Genomic DNA, 23,221 nt, shown 5'->3' with positions numbered 1-23,221 from the left:
TGAGTATTTAAAAGATCTAGACAAAGAAAATACAATAGGCACCTCGATAACAGTCTAAGAGCATGTAAATGGCAGTAAAATCACCTTGAGACGAGACAAAACAGATTTCTGCGGGGAAAAAAAAACTGACATCTTTGGTTCCAGTGCTCAGGCAAACACACTTAAACTTACAAGCTTCTACACCTTCTTCTGAAATTAAATATCATATGTACATACAGTATAAAGCATATAACTCTAAATTAGTACAGTCTAAATAATATATGTGTGCATGAATGTTGCAAGAAGCTTTTACAAATATGAAATAATGTACAATGTGTCACTGCGTTTCCATAATGATGTTTTACATGAACACATCACATACTGTACAGATCCAGTTTTTATGAAATGCCAACACATTCTTTGAATACTTTTCTTCATCTAAATCAATTATACGTGGTGTGGTTGGTCCCTTTTTACTGCAAAACTGTGTATATTTACAGGGGCGGACTGGGACTGAAAAACAGCCCTGGCCCAAATTAGAGTAAAGGTGCACTTACCACCCGCCTTAACGGAGCGCATTTGCAGTTCGGCTTAACCCAAATCTAAAAGCTTCTCGACTGGAGAGCAACAATATGACGCCTCATTTGAAAGCTGAGACCTACAAAAGTGATTGTAATTTTTTGTCAAGTCGCTGCATTTTTTTGTCATATTCTGTTGTTTTTTCATTCCTTTTTTTTTGTGCCTTTTTGTTGCGTTTTTCATTTTTTTATTGTGTTTTTGTCACGTTTTTGTTGCTTTTTTCATTGCTTTTTGTTGTCATGTTTTTGTTGACTTTTCATCACATTTTTTGTCACTTTTTTGTTGCTTTTCCGGCACATTTTTTATTGTATTTTCATCCTCTTTTTTGTCGCTATTTTTGATGATTTTCTTTCTAGCTTTTAGATTTGGGTAAAGCTCGGTTAAGGCGGGACCAGTGGCCCTTCTGTGCTCTTCCAGAATCCGCCCCTGTATATTTAGATTACTCGTGGGATAATAGGGGCATTACTTAATCCAGCCACAAGGGGTCAGTGTTGGAAAACATACTGACTGTTGTTTTGTAGAGCATACTTTTCTACAAGCTTTAGGTCTCCTCACTCCAATTCTCTTCCAAGCAGGACTTTTTTTTTCATTTCATCAAGAAATTGTTTAGTTTTAGAGAAGAAGAAGATTGATCCTTTAAGACTGTGGCTCTAAGTATCTGCACTAGTGCTTCTTCAGGTGGTGCTCGGGGTCATCATTTACAGTTTCAGACTTTATTCCTTTTAGAGAATACCTTGGGTGATGCATTAAAGTTTTAGTCCAATTTAGGTTTATTTTAGACCTTTGTCAATGCCAATGTAGTCCTGATTTGATTGTTAGTTGATAGTTGTCAAATATTTTATGAAGTGGCAGCTCCTGTGAAAAGTTTGAGGACCAGGGAACCCATGTCTAGATCCTGACCCAGGTTTGGACCGGATTTCTGCGGGAATTCATTTTTCTGATATTAAGGCCTTAAACGTCTTGTCTCTTAAATGTGATTCCGACATGCTTTAAGCCAGGTTTCTATGAAAACAACGTCATTGCTCAACTATTTACACCATTATGTTCATTAAAGATGAAAATGATGGTCCAAAACACATTCATTTACATGCTTTGCTAAACATCTTCCATAAATGTTCTGTCAGCTTTACAAAATCAGGCTCAAAAGTCCAATTTACTCTCATCCCTCTCAGTTCACAGGAATGACTACGAATTTTCAGAAACGATGAATGCTTAGATGTGTACCATTTATGGCACTAAAATAAATCTGGACATTAAAATTGGCCTTGAATAGCATTAAATTTGACTCTCTTACTTGATGAGCCAATTCATTATACCACATATTTTTAGACATCGCCTTTGAAGTTTAAATTCTCCCTCGGATCGTTCCATCGTCGTGAATTACCTCACCCTCAGAACCTCACATTGTCCCGAGTCTAACCCAGAAGGCCTGTTTAAAAAGATGCTTCGCCTGATGAGTAAAAAACATGAAAAAGTCGAAAGTAGAAAAGAGCCTATTTCACAAATGTATGAAAGCCTACCTATACTACATGTGTACAGTGCGTATTGAGTCCTACCTAAAGCAGCCAGTGTCCAAATGCCAAAAGAGAGAGAGAAAAAAAATCATAATAATAATAATTCTTGGCACGTTGTTAAGCAAGTTCAGTGAATATTTTTTTTTAACTTTTCCACAAATCGATAATTCCTCCGACGTTAGACGAGCGACCCCGCCTGGTTCTGCGCCGGCACCATGATGGGCACCCCTCCCATGCGCGCGATGTTGGCGGGGGTGACGGTGGATGTGGGCAGGGGCGGCGGGGAGGGCGCCCTGGGGTTGACGTGGTGGTTGGCGGCGTACGTCTGGGGCACCACCTGGGCCTGGGGCAGCTGGGCGTAGCGCTCCGGGTGGGGCATGGCTTCGTGGGACGCCTGGCCGATCGGGAGGGTGCTGTTGTTGTTGTAGCCGTAGTGGTGGGTCGGGGTCGGGGTGGAGGAGCCGCCGTGCTGCTGCTGCTGCTGCGCGCGAGACGAGGGCCTGTAGCCCAACACGCTGCCCGTCGCCGTGACGATGGAGGCGGTGTCCGAGGCCGGGCGCTGGGGGTACTGCTGCAGCTGCTGGTGCGGGTTGTGGTGGTGGTTGTTGTCGTGGTGATGGTGGTGGTTGTGGGACGGCTCCTTGTGGCGCGGGCTGGAGGCGATGGAGGAGAGCGTGCCGTTTTTGGAGATGATGTCCGAGCCCATGTTGCTCTTGGCCCAAGAGACGCGCTTCGGAGCCATAGCGTCTTCCCTGGAGATGGAGGAAACAGTACATGATTTACTGGATTTTTTTGGACCAATATTAACCTCTTAACCCCCGCCTTAACCGAGCACATTTTCTCCAGTTCAGTTTTACCCAAATCTAAAAGCTTCTCGACTGGACATTTCGTATATCTTTTTTGTCTGGTTTTCACATTTTGCTTTTGTCTTGTTTTTGCAGGTTCTCTTGTCATTTTTTGTTGCTTTCTTCATCGCTTTTTTTCCTCGGTTTTTTTGTCACTTTCTTTTGCTTTTCAGGCACATTTTTGTTGCCTCTTTGTCGCTTGTTTTTGTCTTTCTGTCCTCGTTTTTGTCACTTTTTTGCTTTTAGATTTGGATAAACTGGAGAAAATGTGCTCAGTTCGGGTGGGGGTTAAAGGGATTAATAAGTATAATGTAATAGCTGTAATATATGCTGTAGATAGAAAAAATATTACACCGTCAATGATGATTATATCTGTCAACATTTTATCATTAACAAATATACATTTTTTTAAGATTTTACAAATAATTATTGAGAAACAGTAAGCTTGTACATCATTAAGTGTTAATGTTCCTACAGTACAGGCCGCCATGGTACAAAGTAAAGGTAACATGCTAACCATCCATACAGCCACTGTCTGTGACAAGAACCATTAGATGGGGAAGGAAAACACTTTCAAATGTGGTATAACATGAGATCGGCTGTACAGTCTGAAAGCAAAGAGTGTGCGAGAGCCACAGGCTGGTGGTCAATGCAAAGAAACATTTAACTGTGTAACCACACCATTATTTAGGAATACTTTATGAGCTTTATATAATTTATTTATGGATTGATTGTTTGTGATCAGTATTGAATAGATACAGTTAATTTGCAGTATTTTATGTCCTTTCCAACACCCTCCACAGTAGAGAGGATATCATGTAAAATTCTTGAACTTAAGGCGAGACAGGTGAATAGGGAAAAAAAGTAAATGTAGAGATATAAATTTCAAACTTTTGCATGTATGTATTGCATTTTTTCTATCATTTTATGTTTCCATATAAAAATACAGCATTTTGTGCATGAAAATGGCCAAAATTGCCTATATTTTGGGCAACAAAATGCAAATAATGGATTGAGCCAGATTAAAATGTAAACTAAGATGTAAAGGGAGGAAAATTGATTAAAAAAATCTCCACTTCGACCACTGCGTGAAAAATCAATACTTTCACCAGCCGGGTCTCGCCTTAAACAGCAAAAAGTACCGTCTTTAGCAATGTCAATCAAGGCCGCTATATCTACTGTGCCCTCGTTCAGAAGATATTCAAGTAACGGAAGTCACACACACCAAGACGTTCCCACAGAATCACAACCTTACAAAGTTCTTCTCCTAGTTTTTGGACAGTAATATGGTTTAGCATTTGAAAAAGTTTCCGTTCATGTGACTCACTTGATCTCGTTGGCCATGTCGTCCTCATTGTCCCGCCGCCTCTTCAGCAGAAAGAAGAAGATGCACAGGAGCAGCAGGAACAGGAAGCCGACCACTGAGCCCACCACGGCGCCGACGATCATCCCCACGTTGGTCGCTGTCATTCACAATGGAAGACACACTCGGTTTTCTCATTCTTAAGCAGAGTTATGCTTGTGTGCTGAATGTGATTGCTGACACTTACATGAGATGACGTCCAGGTTGATGATGCAGGTTTCGGAGCCTGCCGTGTTGGTGGCCGTGCACACGTACTTGCCGGACATACTGGAGGTCAGATTGGCCAGCTTCAAAGTGCCCGTCTTCTCATCTGAAACAACAGTACTTCAACACAATGTCCCACCTTCGCTTATGTTTGGTTAACAGCCTGAAGTACTGACCGAGCATGGGGGAGAAGAAGACCTCGGAGCTGGGGCTGGTTTTCTTCCACTTGTAAACAGGAATGGGCTTCCCAGAGCTGGACGTACAGCTCAGAGTCACGTTCCCTTTGGCCACCGGCTTCCCAGACATGGAGCACTTGGGGACAGCCGGAGGGACTGAGGGGACACACCAGAATATCACATCAATATCTGCTAAACTAATACAAGTCTCCCATGCATTTCAGAAGATGTTTGCAGAAGTCAAAATGAAGCAGGTTTTATAGGGTTTATACCGGCAGAAGCAAGTCAAATGTAATGCTTTTTAATGCCCATATACTATATTTGAATGACAGAAATGAATCGGAAGAGAATTGGACAAAACAGAAAACGTTTAAGCAAAAAAAAAAGAGAAAAAAAAGTGGTACATTTCAGCTAAGACAGCAGCTAAATGTGTTTTAGACCACATGTGTCAAACACAAGGCCCATGGGCCACATCCAGCCCGCGACCGCGAGATGACTTAATCTGGCCCGTGATTTACAGAGCATATACATTTCTGAGTATATATACAGTATATATTCTAAAAAGTAAGTCTCTGTCCCATTCCTGTACAGACTTCTGAATTTTTAAAGACATAACCAAAATACTATAGTAGCTGACCACTACCAAGTATGGAGTGAATAAATAAAGACACTTGTCACACAGGCTTGTAAAAGTGTCATACAAGTGTTATTATTACTTATAGGCTACAGTCCTGTTGGGCTTTTGACCAAATCAGCATTATTTTAAAATCACAGCTCATCATTATGATTCATTTATTATATGTTTATGTTATGTTATATGTATATAATATGTTTTCTCAATAGTATTTCCCTGTTTATGTAATATGTGGCCCGTGACCCACCCAGGAAGCAGAATTTTGATCCATGACCCAAAATGAGTTTATAACCATCATTCAGACCATCATTTTGGTACTTTCAATTAACTTATGCAGTAAAAATTGTTGAGTGATGTCATCATTTTGCGATGAATTTAGATTGAATGCTTTTTAAAGCCCCGCTGGAACCCTGTTTTATACCTGATCAACCCTTACAGAAACATGTATTTGTGTTCTGTTCAGCAGGCATTACCCAAAAGACCACAGTCACTGCGGTGAGCTGATTCCGACCAATACATTTCTGCTTCATTCGGTTTGGCAGAATTGTGCAGCGACAAACAAACAAACAAAAAGACATCAAATGAGTCCGTTTTCTACCTTTGACGTCCAGGCTGAGCTCCGCGGTGAAGCCCCGGCTGTTGGGGATGATGACTTGGCAGAGGTAGCGGCCCGAGTCGGCCTCCTCGGTGTTGTTGATGTACAGCGAGATGTTGTTGCGAGGGTTCGGGTCCGTGAAGCCCACTCTGTTTTCGAACTGCGAGCTGCCCAGACTCACCGAGCCCTTGGTGTAGGAGATGATCTGTGATGAAGAAGACAGAGAGAGAATGTCACGAATGCAGCTACAGTGGACATATCACGCATAATTGTGGCGTCTAGTAACCAGAAATCTGCTTCTTTCAGCTTGATATTCAACATTTTATAACATCTCTGCGTACGTAAAAGACAATGTGCGCGAGTGAACGGGATTGTAATGTTGGGTCAGTTGGGTCAAAAGAAACAGGAGGCCTTTAATCCCTACATTGCTGTATTTGGAAATAATAAATGTCAAACGTTTTCCTGACATTTGGACAAACGCACGACAGAGGCAAAGGGAATAATAGTCGTATTTCGCTGTCAAATGTAAGCCAGGACAATCTTTAAGGCAGGGGTAGGCGAGTTTGCGTCCCGGAGGCCGATTTTCATCATTGCCAAATCACCGAGGGCCGAACCTCACTATTGGAACCTAAAGTTAAAGAGACTAAACAGAGTTTAAAAATGTTAAAATTAAGTATCTTCCTCCCCCTACATGTTCCAACAAAGTCCTGATATAATAATATAGAATGAGCCCAGGCCTGTTCACCACAACTGCCTCTAAAATCCTGCACTGTCACTCAAAAAGGTGTTAATTCGGGTCTGAAGTGCCGTCATGCACGAGCTTAAAATATAGAAGCTGCAGTTACACATATGACCTGAGGTGGCAGTAGTGAGTATAAAATGGCGATATACAATTTTCTGTTAATGCCAAAGTTTTACATCAGTGGTTCTAAAGTGGTCCGGCTCGGAGACCCGCCATTACCTTAATGACAAGCTGCGACCCAAATAAAACTGTAATTTGTCATATATCGTATAAAATATTGTATTTGCGACACAGGTTTATTGAACAAGCCGTAGATTTGCTTTTAGGACTGAAATTAAGATCAAAACAACCCAATGATACAAATTTCAACAGACTCCAGTGTGTTTCCGTGTAGTTTCAGATAGAAAACATTGAAAAAAAGTTCCCTATAGGCTCGTGACCCACTTTTGAGTCCCGACCCACCAGTTGAGAATCACTGTTTTACATTATATATCCCATTATAAGTGGGATGTTCTGTAAGGACACATACAAAATACACCATAAAAAGTTACACTATTTCTCACATTTTTTACTGAGTACTTTACATGTATTTGATCCCTTATTTGCATAATAATATTTCTCAAAATCATATTGGGGGCCAGAGGTTCTGTGCTGGAGGGCCGGATTTGGCCCCTGGGCCTGACTTTGCCTACCCCAGCTTTAAGGCTTTTAATCTATTTTATGCATGAGTAAACCTTGATTACACCATTCAGTAATGAAGCTTTGTTTTGGTCGTGAATTTGTACTTCTTAAAGTCTTGTTTCTTGACACATATTTAATAATAAGAAGTTTTGTTTAATGGAACAGATGGTTAATATTGTTGTTTTTTTCTCATATTGTGCAGGCCGACCTTTTACGTGCCGGTATACAGTATAAATAATCAAAAAGCAAGGAGTTCTGGATTAGTTCTAAAAAGGTGTAGCTGCCGTATTAACAGCAAGAAGAACGGGTAATTGTTTAGTGGGTTCAGTAGGTTTTCTGACCCCTTTTAATCATTTATGTTTAATTAGATTCAGACGCACAAAGCTTTATTGATCTCAAAGGGCAAGTCATTTGCTGCAAACCTCGGAGCATTTCACAAACACACACAAAAGAACTCAGAGTCAGTCCCAACACTGACACTCATTTGTTGTTTTATTTCAGGAAAGAAAATCACAGCTTAGAAGCAAAACAACAAAAACTAAATTTTTCCAATACCATTACTTAAGGAATACACTCGCTAGTTATATAGGCAACAAAAGAGTTAGAGAAATTATGACTTTACTGTGAAGGCACATAATTATACTACTCACATTTTTTGTAACCTCTATATAAGCCTGAGTGAGGATTTTCAAAGGAATATATATATATATATATATATTTAGAGACTATTTTCAGTATCCAACTTTAGCATAATAGCATACGGCATAGAAATAAAAAGAAGAAGCGACATTTCGACCCTAAGCAAGTAGGCTAGGCTAGTCTGGGAAACTAGTCCGTTAACCAGTGTATTTTTCCAATAGCCGTTAGCATTAGCCATTGAAGTTCATGAACGATCCAGATGTTTTCAGCTGTCGACCACACGTCAGGTAAAAGCTGAGTTATAAATCATTAATGAATGCACAGACCTTTTGAGATTAAAGGGATATTTCAGGATTTTTAACATGGGGCCCCATTTCCTAGTTATCCAGAGTGTTGCTGATTTCTGGAGATATTTTTTTTTGTAATTCATGCAGTTCTTATATTTCAAGAGTTTCGTGGTGCTAGGCTAGTGCAAGGCTAGCGCATTTCTATGGTATCAGCTAGCCTGCATTAAAAAAAAGTCTAACCCGCTCCACAGTGCACCTGAGGCAAATAACTTATAACGCCAGACTAACCATATAAATGTCTGTGTTAATAGAATAATTTTAACCATTTTGCATTTAAAATAACTTATATTTGAGCAGCATCAGCTTCGTGGTTGTATAAGCTACGCAACGGCGGAGTGATCTGCTGGAAAATAGTCCCTCAAAATGTGATCATTCATGTGATGCAAGATCAGTTATATTCCAAAAATTATTCTAGTATGGTGTTTTAAGCGATTTTCCTCAGGTGCTCTGTGGAGTTCGTAAGACTGTTTTTAATGCAGGCTAGCTGATACCATAGAAATGTGTTAGCCTAGCACTAGCCTAGCGCCACGAAACTCTTCAAATAGAAGAACTGCATGAATTATAAAAAAAAAAGAATATCTCCAGAAATGAGCAACACTGGATAATTAGGAAATTAGGTCCTATGTCAAAAATCCTGAAATATCCCTTTAAGATCACATTAGCATAAAAAAGTGGCTAATGTGAGCTAAATGCTAAATCGAGGTCAAGCTTTTGATTTTTGTGGGGCCGAATACACATCCAGTGGCCACGAAACGTCATCTTATAATACGTTAATGATGAAGAAACCACAGAAATTATATAAATGCCATGAAACTGACATATCTCACCATGGTTTAGCATTGCGCCGTTTTCCCTTTTCATTTTTACGGGGACAGAACGCTCAATTTGTACTGGCTGGGATTTCTATGATTTCTATGGCATAGAGTGGCACGAACACTTCCAAAGCCATATGGAACCTGAACATAGCTTCTGGCCTTTTTTTTTTTTTTTTTTACCTGCAAACCCATTCTCCCTCCAACATTTGTGCAACATTTCATCACACAAGGCTTCCTGTGTGTGTTAGTGTTACCTGGCTTTACCTCAGCTGCGCGGCAGATCCGGCAGCTCGCTCTGTGTTCACCTAAAGCTCACTCCGACGCTACTTTGAAGCACCAAAGCCTTGTTCTCCCCATTCATGTCTTTGGCTGCAAAACGAGCCAGACTGCTGCTGCAACGCCGTCTCATCATCAGCTGTGCCTTTTCCAACTCCAAACTCGTTTTTTTTTCCCCCTCTTCTTTTTGTGATCCTCTTCCCCCAAAGTCCATCTGCACCACAGTAATCTAAGCAAGCCCAACAATGTTACGTGCCCAGACGTGGAGACGGCGAGGCTTAATCTACATGTTTAAAGGAGCATAGAATTCAGATTTAGGGAAAGCTTAGAAAGAGCTTTACCAGATTAACAGTATGAGGAGAAGAAGGGGCAATTGTCCTTAAACGTAATCTGGGATTCACGCAGCGTTAGGGCCGCAGATGGCAACGGTGAGCGGAGACGAGAGGTTGGAGATTGGGTTGCATAATGTTCTGTAAATATATATTTTTTTTACTGTAATTTCGGCCGAAAGCATTTCCAAAACAATGTTATGACCTTGAGCGAAGTCGACGGGGGAATTAAAAAAAAAAAACATAAAAGAACCTCATCTCACTTCCAAAATCACAGCGTCTGTCCTATGCAAGTCCAAACTAGTGCTATAGCGCAGCCAGACTCATCTTCAAATCGAGACTCTCTCTCATTATTTGCTTCAGTGATGGATTTAAAGCCATGCCTTGTAAGACTTCACCCAATAAATAGAAAAAAATGCAATTCTATATGCATTTTTCCTATAAAAGGACTGATGTTTGCTGGGAGCGGGACGTCTCCAGCTTGTCTCCATGGTGATGTTGACTAAAGGCAGCCGAATAAGAGATTTGAATAGATTAGTTCCTCAACCAATTCTTTAATTATCCTCTGCAAGAAGCATAGCATTTCGTTAGCCACATAGCATAATTGCCCAATTCATTTTTGTTTTGATTTTGGAAAAAATGTAAAAAGACATTTTATAAGAAACACATTGTTTTTCTCTTATTGCAATTTTAACAATACAAAATGACTTAGGCAGTTATGCTATGTGGCTAACGATTTTCTGTGTCGAGCTGTGTTACACATTGTCCCTTTAAGCTGGTTGTAATTCCACTAGTTTAGTTTACACTCTTTTGTCCTAATTTGATCTTGATCTATAGGCCTGGTGGTACTTGGAAGCAGTGTAAATTTCGTCGACTAAAATATTTAGTCTTAATTTTAGTCAAAGTGATATTTTTGACGACTAAAATTGGACTAAAACTAAATTAAAAGTTTTTCATGAGACTAAAACTATGACTAAAATGTCCAGATATTTTAGTCAACTAAAATAAGAATAAATAAAAATGAAAAGGAGAGACTAAAATCATCCAAACTTCTATTGACCGTCTGAAAGAGCCTCATTTCATGTAAATTCTCTGCCAAAGGATCAGCTCTGAGCTTTGTTCATGTGGAGCAGCTCCATGAAGCAGAGGAAAAGATTAAATGTGATTATAATGAATATTATCAATGCAAAGTTGACTACATTAGTCTTAAATTTAGTCGACTAAAATTGAAGATATTTGTTTGACTAAAACTACACTAAAATCGAATTACATTTTCGTCAAAAGACTAAGACTAAAACTAAATTAAAATATGTTGTCAAAATTAACACTGCTTGGAAGGCCAAATACAGATTTATAGGACTATTTGACTTGGGTTGTAGGTGAGTGCGTGTGGCAAAAGGAAAAGTTCTTTATAAAGGACTTTAATAAAGGACTGGGTGCCTTGGATTCCCTTTGCTCTCACTCACCTACTAAATAAAGTGTGCAAAATCCTTAATGTCTTCCATTTAACCGACACATTTTCTGCTTAGACCTCGTCAAATGAAAAGGCATGGTGCACACGTTCATTTTAATCACAATTTTCCTACATTAGTTTCATTTTAATAGCATCAGTGCATCAGTGGATGGAATGCACTGTGTTGAAATGGTTTAAAATACATTGTTATCCTTCCAGATCCCGCCCCCTTACCAGCTGGGTGCTGTCGGAGACAAAGTTCCACAGGATGGTGTTGGTGCTGGGGTCATTGCCCGGCGTGGTACTGTACGTGGCCTGCAGCACCACCTTCCGCCCCACGACCACATCCATGCTGCTCTGGGGCATCTCGATCTCCGCCCACAGTCCTGCACAGACACAGGGGAAGCGGTACATTAGAATCAGGAATACAGCTGCACACCATCCACAATGTCAGGATTGTCAGGATTGAGGATTGAAAGCAGTGTAGTATGCATTTGTCACCAGCGAGGGGCAGCAGAGCGCTAAACCCCCACAAATACAGACAGAGTAACATGAGACTGACATGATTCTTCTGCGTCTTAATTGGAATTCCTTATCTATGGTAGCTTAAGTACGACCAGCAAACGACCTCCACCCTTTTTGCCTCGTGCTGCTAACTGCGCTACATCCACTGGCTTTACACACGGGTTTCCTGAAGCGGCACATTAAGAGCAGAAACACCAAGCCTTGCCCACTTAATCTCGGTTTAACTGAACAAGCCATACCTCAGTTGAAAGCTCAGAACCGTCAGAATTCTGTCACTGAGTGTTAACCTCACCCTATGTTGGACTCGATCGCAGACACGTGTCTTTTAGGTTTTCTGTGTCCTGGTTTTAGTCATAGGACCAGACGGACGACACCAGATAATCTTGGTTTTATATAGACGCTTATTCACTCACTGCACACTCGAAAGTGTTTAGCGATTATTGCCAAGGGGAAGACGACCAACCACACACTCACACACTGGGGCTGGGTAATAATTGATCATCTTTAAGGCATAAATGAATAATCTTGCACCTGAGCCGCTCAGTTCATTTATACACAGACAAAACAGCAACAGAACCACCAGGGGCTCCGTCAGAAACAACTGTGCAATTCCACACGGCAAGACTTCATTTGGTCGGTCGACTTTTTCGAATAAAAGTGCAAAGTTGTGGAACTCACTACCCACTGAACAAAAAAGCAGATCTGAAATTAAAATGTTCACATCTCGGGTTAAGTCTTGGCTGAAATCTGTACCCATTTGTAAACTGCACTGAGTTTGTGTGAATGAGTGATTTGTACGGTGTGTGTGTACAGGTATAGGTATGTTTTTAGAAAGAAATGGAAAATGTGCAACTAATGTAATTTTAATGTAGTGTAGAAAAGCCTAAACAGGGAAAATTAGCTCTTGCTATTCGCTCTTTTAGTATAGCATTAGCTACAAACTTATTTAAAGGGACTATAGGGGGTTTAAAAATTAAAATGATGTATTTTCCTCTCCCTTCATGTTCCAGCCATGTCCTGATGTGTAGAATGAGCTCAGACCTGTTCACCACAACTGCCTCTAGAATCCTACACTGTCACCCAAAAAGGTGTTAATTCAGGTCTGAAGTGCCGTCATGCACGAGCTTAATAAAGAAGGTACAGTTACACATATGACCTGAGGTGGCGGTAGTGAGTATAACGTGGCAAACTTGCATCTAGCCCTTTTAAATACGTTTAATTGCAATATTAAACGTACAATATTGACTGCGGAATTCTTCCGCAGTCAATTATTGGTTTTCATGTTCTTTATTGATTGACTGCGGAATTCTTCCGCAGTCAATTATTGGTTTTCATGTTCTTTATTATTATTCCTCTTCCATCTTTTTCCCGATTTTCTCCAGCTTTCAGCACCTTCATGCTTTGTGCAATTTATGCAAGTTATGCATCAAAATGTTCCGCATGTTGAGGAGAAGGGTGCTATTACTTTTGGGACTTCTGCAACTTACGGTTTTTCCGCAATCGGCCAAAATGTCGGAGATTTTTCCCATTGACTTATAATGGGGCTGCCGCAAATCCATGCTTTTCTGCACTTTTTTCTGCATTTTATGCAATTTCTGCACTTTGTGCATGTTCAGCTTATGCAACTTGTGGGTTTTGAGAAAAAAATTGGCCTTCTGCAGATTTCCAGTTTTTTTATATGAGAGTTTAAAATTTTTGCATTGGTGTGTATGGGGGGAATCCAGCCAATGGGGAGACTCCAGGCCTTTCAGCCATTTGTGCAGCTTCTGCCAATCAAGCACTGAGGCCATTTCAACAGTTTGACCAGTTTATGGAATTTAAAAGTTTATGCAATATTAACAATTTATGCAAAGTAACCACTTTATGGGATTTAACCAGTTAATGCATTTTAAAGCGTTTATGCAACTTACATAATTTATGCAAATTAACCCATTCATGCATTTTACCATTTTATGCAGTTTATACAGTTTATGCAACATGACATTTTATGCATTTTACCAGTTTATGCAAATATGATTATGCAATTTGAAGAGTTTATGCAATTTCTGCATTCGCTTCCCGCATTTCCGCAGTCAATCGCAATGGCGCAGCCATTGCATTTCTAGTTTTCTATTATAATTCATTTTGTTTTACATGCCCTCATAGACTTCGTTTTTTCTCTAGTTAAAGTTTCTTGTTGCACAAATAACTCTCTGATGACAAGTCGCAGCCCTAATAAGAATTACATGTGTCATTATGTAATATCAAATGATGTACTTTCCCCACAAATTACAGTTGAATAAGTAATAAATAAGCTGATTCTATGATACATAAAACCTGTGCAATCAGGAGCTGTCAGACTGTCCACGCCTAAAGTAACTCATGTGTATCAGAGTCAGGTTGATTATTTATTTTCAATTATTATTATTTATTTTTTTAATGTATTTTTTTTTTGTTAGGGTGTCCATCTACTTTTATATGTTCCCAAAATCTGTCCCACGGCGACACACTGTCTGCTCCTTCAAAGAGTCGTCCAATCTTCTTACATACATTAATATGACTTCAGGATTTCAGTCATCGCACTGGCTCGTTCCTGTACACTTGGGGCCTTTGGTGACTTCCAATGTCTTAAAATAATTCAACAAGTTGTTATTAAACCCATAGAGATCACACAAAAAAAAAACTTTCCAGAAACATTTGGCAGGCAACTTTTCTCTCCTAGCAAACAAATCTCTGGACATGATGGTATGTTTGAGCCAAACCAACTGCTTAAAATACTTCAAACCCTCACCCAGATAGGTCTGACTAATGCACAGTCCCAAATACAATCAATAACAGTTCCCCAGTAGTTTTACTCTGTATAATCTTGATGGAGTAGAGTAATACCTGTGCAGTAGTCTATAGTGTATACATTTGCTTCTGGCCTCTCCTACATATTTACCACACTCTGCAACTATTTGTTCCAACTTGTCTGGTTTGGTAGATAAATGTTGAAAGAAATGTTTCCCGGTAAAGCAGGGATGTTAAACATACGGCCCATACGGGGAGATGATTTAATCGGGCCCCTGCCCTGTAGAGCAGGATGTCCAAAAAAAAAAGAAAAAAAAAAAGTAAGTCTCTAGCCCATTCCTGTGCGGAGTTATGATTTTTTAAAGAATAACCAGAATGCTCATTCCAGCCACTAGGGGGCATTCAGTAAAAAACAAAGGTCCGTGTCCAGCAGAGGGCACTGACATAATAAGACCTCAGGATACGAACAACACATTATATAGCCATGTGGTAAATTCCCCAGGGCGGCTGCGGCTTCAATAACAGTTTACCACCACCAAGTGAATGAATAATGACTACTGTACTTTCAGGAGCTTGTGACACAGGCTTGTAAAGTGCAATGCAAGTGTAAGCCGTTGTTATTAATGAAGCTACAGTCAAGTTGGGGCTTTGACCAAATCACTGCTTATTTTTATTCATTTATTGTAAACATTTTCTCTATTATATGCGGCCCGCGACCCAATATGAGTTTGACACCCCTGTGGTAAAGGCTCTTGGCCCACCGAAAATGGCACCGTGACCCACTTTTGGATCCCGACCCATCAGTTGAGTATTGTATACACGCCAACTTCCTAAAGTGTCAAGCGTCAACTGTCCGAGCTGGGATTGAAACTGCCAACCTTTCAGTTACAAGACGACCCGCTTTTCCCCTCTGAGCCACCGTCGCCCCAGTTTAAATCAACATGACAACACCAATCAGTAAAACAAATCTTTAATTTCAACCTGTTTACCTCATGGCGACACGGATGGCAAGTTATCTGGTAATATCCATGAAATAATGTGTAAGACTCCGACAGAAAATCACAGCTTTTAGGTTGGATATAAAAAAAAAAAAAAAAAACGCAAAACGACAAGTGTTTTATATGAGCACAGCTGGATTCGTCTCATAAAACCTTGGAAGATCAATTCTGGCATTTCCTTTCATTTCAAACTCTCTCCACGTCCTCCTCAGGCCCTATCTCCTTGATGTCTGTTTTGTAAATTATAGCTCCCCTGCCATATAATTAAAGTGCTGACTGTTATTGTCATACTAAGAGCGCAGTCGAAAGCGTGGCAGGTGAGTGTTTAAAATTTAATAGGTTTCCCCGTCCGGTTACGCGTGTGCGCCCGCGAGCCTGATTGACGCGCACCTTATTGCACTAAAAAAAGATGGAAATCTAGCTAATGGCATTCTTTTTTTTTTTTCTTCCTTTACATGCGAGCCGGCCCGTCACACAGCGCTACAGCCCGGGAGAGTGTGAAAACGCACTGTGGATGACTGGCATACATAACAACAGTAAACGGCGAGGACAGTTTGGCTAATTAGCGCCGCAGTGTCGCTAAGAAACGTCTTCAAACGCTGAGAATCATGACGCAATGAGTTGTAAGTTTAAAGTCCACTTTTTTTTTTCCCACCCTCCCGAGAGAGGTTGTTCTCTACGGAGGGAAAGGGTACAGTGAAAATTATACATGACCTTTACAGAAGTAGCACAAACTCCTCAAGTCTTGTTGTGTTGCTAGATGTAATAGAAGGAAAAGAAAAAAATATCAAATTGCAGCTCAGAGCTCTTTTGGAGACATCTGCTGCTTGTAAAAAAGGTAGTTTCAAGTCACGATGTGGTTTGACTTTTATTTAAAACGCTGTGTTTGGGGACAGTGGTTGAAAGGATTTGGTTGATTTAGGTGAGCTTAGCTTTGAATTGTTAAAGGGATATTTCAGGATTTTTGACATAGGGCCTCATTTCCTAGTTATCCAGAGTGTTGCTGATTTCTGGAGATATTTGTTTTTGTAATTCATGCAGTTCTTGTATTTGAAGAGTTTCGTGGTGCTAGGCTAGCGCATGTCTATGGTATCAGCTAGCCTGCATTAAAAACAGTCTGACCCGCTCTACAGTGCACCTGAGGCAAATCACTGATAACACCAGACTAACAATATAAATGTCTGTGTCGATAGAATAATTTTTGGAATATAACTGACCTTGCATCACATGAATGATCGCATTTTGAGGGACTATTTTCTAGCAGATCACTCAGCCGCCGCGTAGCTTATACAACCACAAAGCTGATGCTGCTCAAATATAAGTTATTTTGAATGCAAAATGGTTAAAATTATTCTATCTATATATAGTCTGGCGTTATAAGTGATTTGCCTCAGGTGCACTGTGGAGCGGGTCAGACTGTTTTTAATGCAGGCTAGCTGATACCATAGAAATGCGCTAGCCTTGCACTAGCCTAGCGCCACGAAACTCTTCAAACAAAAGAAATGCATGAATTACAAAAAAAAATATCTCCAGAAATCAGCAACAACACTAGGAATAACTAGGAAATGAGGCCCTATGTCAAAAATCCTGAAATATCCCTTTAAAGCTGTAATACAAATTGATTATTAAAGTGGGCGTGTCAATCTGTGACCTCTTAACCCCCTGCTTTTGTAGAGAACCTATCAGTTTTACTCCACTACATTTGAAAGAAAAATATTTGTCTATGAATGCAACAAAGTAAAAGTAAATTTGTCCATTTGCTATGTTCATTTTAGAAACCTAATAATGCACACACTCTCTGAACAGAAGGTGGCGCTGTGCAGATGTGCTGTCAAATGCAAATTGATGTACAACAAGGAAGAACGTTTGTCCCAGTTGTCTTGCCGTAGAGAGGGTGATTGTAGGCACAATTTTCACTTATTTAAAAAGATTTGTACTTTTCTCTTTGAATACTTTTTTCCCCCACACTTCCACTTAAGCACAAATTAGACAACTTTTACCTTTATTGTAGTATTTGACCAGTAGTATCTGCACTTTTCCTCAAGTGTTGAAATAAAGTCCCACTGAAAACATACTGCCACCAAAAGGTCAAGATGTCAAAGGAAAATGACTGTCGGAGAGTGACTGAGGCTGAAGCGTTCCCCTATGCGTTATGTGCAAATTAACAAAATACTATGCAAGGTCTAAATGTCAAAGATGACGGTATAGTGACTGTAAAGGGAGTGGGCTCGGATCGTGCCCGGGTCAGCGAGCAGCAGCAAGGATGAAGACGCCTGTCAATCAAAGTCACAACTCCACAGCGCCAAGAGAGCAAAGGAACAGGACATTTGAACAAGTTGGAGAAGCAGTACTTTAACACCCTTGGTATGAATACTATAATATATCTGTGCGAAAGACATCATTGTCCCGTAAAGTCAGTTAGTTTGGTGGTATAATGTCCACACTGCTCATAGAAAAGGTATGGTCGCTGCTATATGTTAATGCTAAACAAAACCACCACATCGTCTTCAGTCATTTCTTAGCTTCTTAGTTTATAAAGTGACTCGATCGGAAAGTCATAAAGACAAGCCGCCGCCCCTTCACTTCGTCCCCTGGTGATCAAAAAATAGATCTTTGAGTGTAGGTGGATTCTTTTCATGGTCTCCGGAGAACTGGATGAAACATATGGGCGACTCCAGAGAGAAGGTGTAGGCCGCCCATCTTTGGATTAATCCTAATCATTTCTAAAGAAGCGTGCAGCGTCATGCAGAGTGTTAAAAAATCTGTATTGTATGTCTCTGGGTCTAAATCTAATCACTTTACAGCCACAATATGTTTATTTATCTGCAGTTACTTGACTTTTGGATACAATTTCTGAGAAAAACATCCAGCTGAATTACTAAATATAATGGATTTTCAACTTAAAGGTTGGCTTCCATGCTAACCCTAAAGGCCTGGCCAAGAGTGCACAAACAAAGCCACTGCCTCTGTCCATTGTGTCTGTTGCCTCTTTAAGCTGAAAGACGATTTGCGGCGGCGGCGGCGGTGGAGGGTGCTGACTGACGGATCGGCGCAGGGACGTACAGATCAGTGCACGTGTAGAGATGACGGAAAGAGGCTTAAACACAAATGCAGTGAGTCATTCCAGAGTGATTCAACATAAGCCGGGGGCTGCTAACACTGTCCTTGTGGGGAGAAAAAATGTAGTGGGGGGAAAAAATAGGTTGAAACTTCGAGGGAAAGCATGATGAAAGACAATGGCGTGAGGAGTAAAACTAGAGAATTAATCTGAAGTCAAAGCTGTGGTAGTGGAATGCAAAAATCTGTTCAAAGTCATAACCATTGGATCTGGCAACTAGGGCTCATTCCGCTTTCTGATTGGATAATTTTCTCAAGAAACCAAACTCAAAAATGTAGACAGTGTGAAGCCATGAGAATCAACACCTTTAAATCTGAAGTCATGGCTCTCGACCAGAAAAGGTGGCACCCTCTGCAGTGGAGGAGTTCAAGTATCCTGGGGTTTTGTTCATGAGAGGGATGGAGTGTGAGATTGATAGCCAGCTCGGTACAGCCGCTGTATTGGACCATTGTGGTGAAAAAGGCAAGGCATATTCATTTATTCCGGAGGTTTGCGTGGGTGCCACCATGAATTGTGCCCGCCCCTTCTCTCCTATTAGTTAACAAGGGACAGGAGAAGTCCAGAGAAAATCAGTTACTACATGAATACAAAGCCATCGGACATTTACATATGTACTAAACATTAGATTTTAGAGGCGAACATTTTCGCTCGTTCTCCGCTTAATGAACGGGTTTTGCGCTCTACCAGAAGTGTCAAGTCAATGGAAGGGCCAATCCAAAAGCAAAAGTGGGTGGAGCGGAATAAGGTGACAACCGTAATATGGTCTGAATGCAGCAGTTTGAGAGTTATGTGGGTAGTGGAGCTTCACTTCTTTAGAGGAAATGCGAAATGTATTTGAACGACGGCTTTGGTAAACTTCACTAACCTTATGGCTAGGAGTAGGTTTAGGATTTGTTTGAAGCTCCACTGGTGACGTACTACTCCATCAGCTACATTCAGACACTTCTCAAAACAGGAGCAGAATTAAAAAGCAAAGCTCTTGGTTTACCAGCCGATGTACATGTATGCATGTTCTTACTTTCATCTATGGTCATGACATTTGGGTCTTGCCCGAAAGACCAAGGTTGCAGTCGAAGCTGGGTGGCTGGGCACACCCTTAGAGAAAAGGTGAGGAGCTCTGTCACCCAGGAGGAGCCCGGAGTAGAGCCGCTGAGGCGTCTCAGGCATAGTGCTGGCTGTTGTATTTTTATCAATACCAGTACTTTAACAATACTTGGTTTACGATACCAATACCTGAACAAGGCTTTTTCCAATACTTATTCTAAAATATTTGTCATCTGGAAGCATAAAACAGAACAATAACGTTATCTATTCCATAAAAGACTTTTAAATGTGTCATATTTATTTTAGCTGAACCAACCCAGTAACTGTACGCCATCAAAACTTGGTATTTTTTTTCAATCCGTAAGAAAAAGGATGGACCGTTATGATAATTGACTTTGACCTCTTTTGCAGTACAGAAAACTTATATCCTTCATTAAGTTTCTACTATTACGTCTTACAGTGCGACTGTGCTGAATTTAAAGTCCAAGAAATCTCCGCTGGTTATAAATAATATGAGCTTATTAGAGCCGCAGTGACAAGCCATTCCTAATAAGAGAGCACACTTTGTCCTGAGGTTGCAGTTTTGAGTTGGGAGACTTCCCCAGTGGGACCCCACGCCAGCGCTTCATTTGGGGAGAGTGAGGCTAAATCTTCAGTGGCTCATTAGTGCCGATGAATTGCTCCTTGTGATTAAGTCCTGCCAGACCAACAGTATTTTTTTTTTCCTTTTTAGGAAAGTACTGTCAAGCCGTAAGAAGATCCTCTGACAGAAATCCGCCGTGATTCGAGCCAGAGAGAACGACGAGCGCGTGTAGGTAGAGCGTTCCCAATCCGGAAATCACCCACTCAGTATGTTAGCATATGTTAGCAGGGATCTGTCACATTGGTGCAAGTACTAACCTAATTTTGGAAAAGCTGGGGACACTGTAAAACGGGAGAAGAAGAAAGTGTTGACTTGCAAATCTCATGAATTCTTAGATAGAAAAGCTCATTAATGAACCTGTGAGGAGGCTGGCCACGAGGAGTCGAAATGTGCAGGCAGACGTCACACAAAAGTATGGTCCTTACTAGTGATCTGCCGATCGTGTCGAGGCTTCGAAGCGTGTGCCGAGTAATCTAGAGGAGTGTTTATTGAAGCGCGTATCGATGCGTGTGTTGATAACATGTGTGGCGGTGTTCGAAGCCTCGGAAAGCGGCCGTACCACGTGACTGATTCAGGAAATGATTCGCGGGTTTGAAGCGCGATTCAAAACAAAAGCGACAGTGACATTTTGTGTGTTTGGGTTGGACATAAACAAAGTAACACAAGCATATTTTCCATCACAACTCTCTAACTCTATAAATTCGCAAATTTAGTCTTTCAGCCCCACCATTTATTGTAAGCACTCAGCATGTTATACATGCAGACCTGTCCCTTTTTAAATCCAGATTAAAGACTCATCTTTTCAAATTTGCTTTTAATACTTAGAGACACTGAATTGTGTCCAGGTTGTAAACATTTGGTGTTTTTTTTTTATTGTTTTCATCTTTCTGTGAAGCACTTTGGTCCTCCTGGTGTTGTAAAGTACTATATAAATAAACTTTTACTGATTGATTGATACATTTCTTGTCCACATGATGGCGTAGTGGAGCAAATAAAGCACCTTGATGCTTCGAACCATGTGTGATGCAATTGGCTGTGAGGCTTCAATGCTTCATGGGGATTCATCTTGCCATCACTAGTTCTTACCAAGCAGAATTAACATCTCCACAACAAGGAACTTCTCAATGACAAATGTCACTTGCAAGAACAAAATGGCCTCTCCTCCAGTGACTACTAGCAGGTTTTATACCTCTCCTAATGGGGAAAGACCTCCCACAGGTAAGCACCATTAGCTTGATGGGTAAGTTCAAGAAAATAACTTCAGCTGGTAAGTTTTAACATTTTCCTTAAAACAAGTAGGTGTCATCCAAAAATGATAAGTGTTCAAATCAAATGAATAAAGACAAAATAGAAACAAAAAATCATACACAGAGGAAATCCAAAGCAATGTTTAAACCAGATTCCCCCCTGCCACATGGTTCAGCCTGAGATTTCAAAATGGCCGACAAAGACCATGCCTTCCCTTTGTTCCAACCGTGTGGTGCAGGTAAGCTTGTATACCTAATACCTAATAAACAAAAGCTTCAGACAATGTAAAGTGCAATTTTTAACTAAACAAAAGAATGAACCTGGTGGGTTAATGTTGGCTGATGGATATTGCAAAGGAAACAAAGAAGAAGCCTAAAGTAAAGCACCTTTTTTTCTACAGATGTTAGTTTTGTACATCATATATGGCCTAATGGAAGGTTTTTGCTGGGAAATTTGATATGTAATATGTAACAGTATTTTCCACATTTTACTTTACTTGATATTGATACTATGACATCTTTGGGCTTTGATTTATGAAATAATATTTTCATTAAAATCCTCTAAGGCAGGGGTGGCCAACTAGTCAGAGACCAAGAGCCGAAATTTTCAACCTTGATCCTGTGAAGAGCCACAAAGGCACCAACCATTAGCGAGATCCCGGGGCGGTAGTTTATTGTGATTAAATAGAATGTAACCGTTTTATTTAATCACAATAAACTATAATTTTATGCCTGGCCTTTTCTTTTTTTTAAATAATTGTGTTAGATTGAATGGTTTTACTTCTCAACAAGACTGAAATACATGTATATTAACTGAAATTCTGTGCTTTCTGCTCTGACTGAGACAGAATTAGATTATTATTATTTTTTTATTTTTTTAATGCTGGGGTGTGTTTGTATGTGGGGCCCTGCCCACTCAGCCCCCTCCTCTGATACGCCCCTGGCCTGTGCGCCAGTGCCTGCAGCTTGGTCCTGACTGGACTGTGCAGAGAACGCACTCTAGGCTGCACAAAGTTCATGAACTTTAACCAGGAGCCTCTGGAGGATCTGAGAGTCTGTTTTAAGTTGCATCTGTTACAGTTACTGTCACATGTGAAAGAAAAGTCATGACTTTGCGTATTTCAGCGTTGCGATGTCGGGCTTCGCATCATACGGTTCAGAAGAGCTCGGCTTTTTTCCATTTCGTAATTTTGATCTTTTTCTGTGAATATGAGGCCAAATTACATCAAATAAAGAGTAGTCTGATCAGAAACCTGAAAAGCACAGAAGCTAATCCTCGTGCCACGATCTGCCTGCCTGTTGTTCAACCTACAGCCCGCTTTGACTGAGGCTGCACGGGCACCTTTTACGCGCCGCCTTGAAAAGGAGGGAGATACAGACTCTCATTCATGTGTAGAGATGGAAACAGGGTCTGTAGGACTACGGTTGGATTGTTGGTCAAAGACTGTTACAGTTTATGGGAAATATTTACCAATTATTTTGCAAAGAGCCGCATTGTATTAAACATATCCAATCATGCAAAGAGCCGCACTCTGATTGGCCAAGAGCCGCATGCGGCTCGAGAGCCGCGGGTTGGCCACCCCTGCTCTAAGGTTTCATGCTTGACACTTCCTACAATTGATTTACAGTCAATTATACTGCATGAAATTATAATCAAGTATTTTTTTAACCTCTTAAGCCCCGCCTTAACCGAGTGCATTTCCTCC

General features: G+C 40.6%; 1 protein-coding gene across 1 annotated transcript in view; it reads right to left on the bottom strand.

Moving 5' to 3' along the window:
* Positions 1 to 2,236: 2,236 nt before the first annotated feature.
* esama (endothelial cell adhesion molecule a) overlaps positions 2,237 to 23,221 on the bottom strand; it is a 117,186-nt gene continuing 96,201 nt past the window's right edge. The window contains exons 2-7 of the mRNA XM_079565656.1: positions 11,406 to 11,557; positions 5,893 to 6,094; positions 4,661 to 4,816; positions 4,468 to 4,590; positions 4,245 to 4,380; positions 2,237 to 2,824 (exon numbers count right to left, since the gene is read on the bottom strand). Coding sequence (XP_079421782.1) covers positions 2,251 to 2,824; positions 4,245 to 4,380; positions 4,468 to 4,590; positions 4,661 to 4,816; positions 5,893 to 6,094; positions 11,406 to 11,557 — 1,343 coding nt within the window. The 3' untranslated portion in view covers positions 2,237 to 2,250. The remainder of the gene's footprint in view (positions 2,825 to 4,244; positions 4,381 to 4,467; positions 4,591 to 4,660; positions 4,817 to 5,892; positions 6,095 to 11,405; positions 11,558 to 23,221) is intronic.

This window comes from Gobius niger, assembly GCF_951799975.1.
Source record: "Gobius niger genome assembly, chromosome: 11".
NCBI lineage: Eukaryota > Metazoa > Chordata > Actinopteri > Gobiiformes > Gobiidae > Gobius > Gobius niger.
The sequence above is the reverse complement of the archived record's forward strand: the minus strand, read 5'-3'. Positions and strand labels throughout refer to the sequence as shown.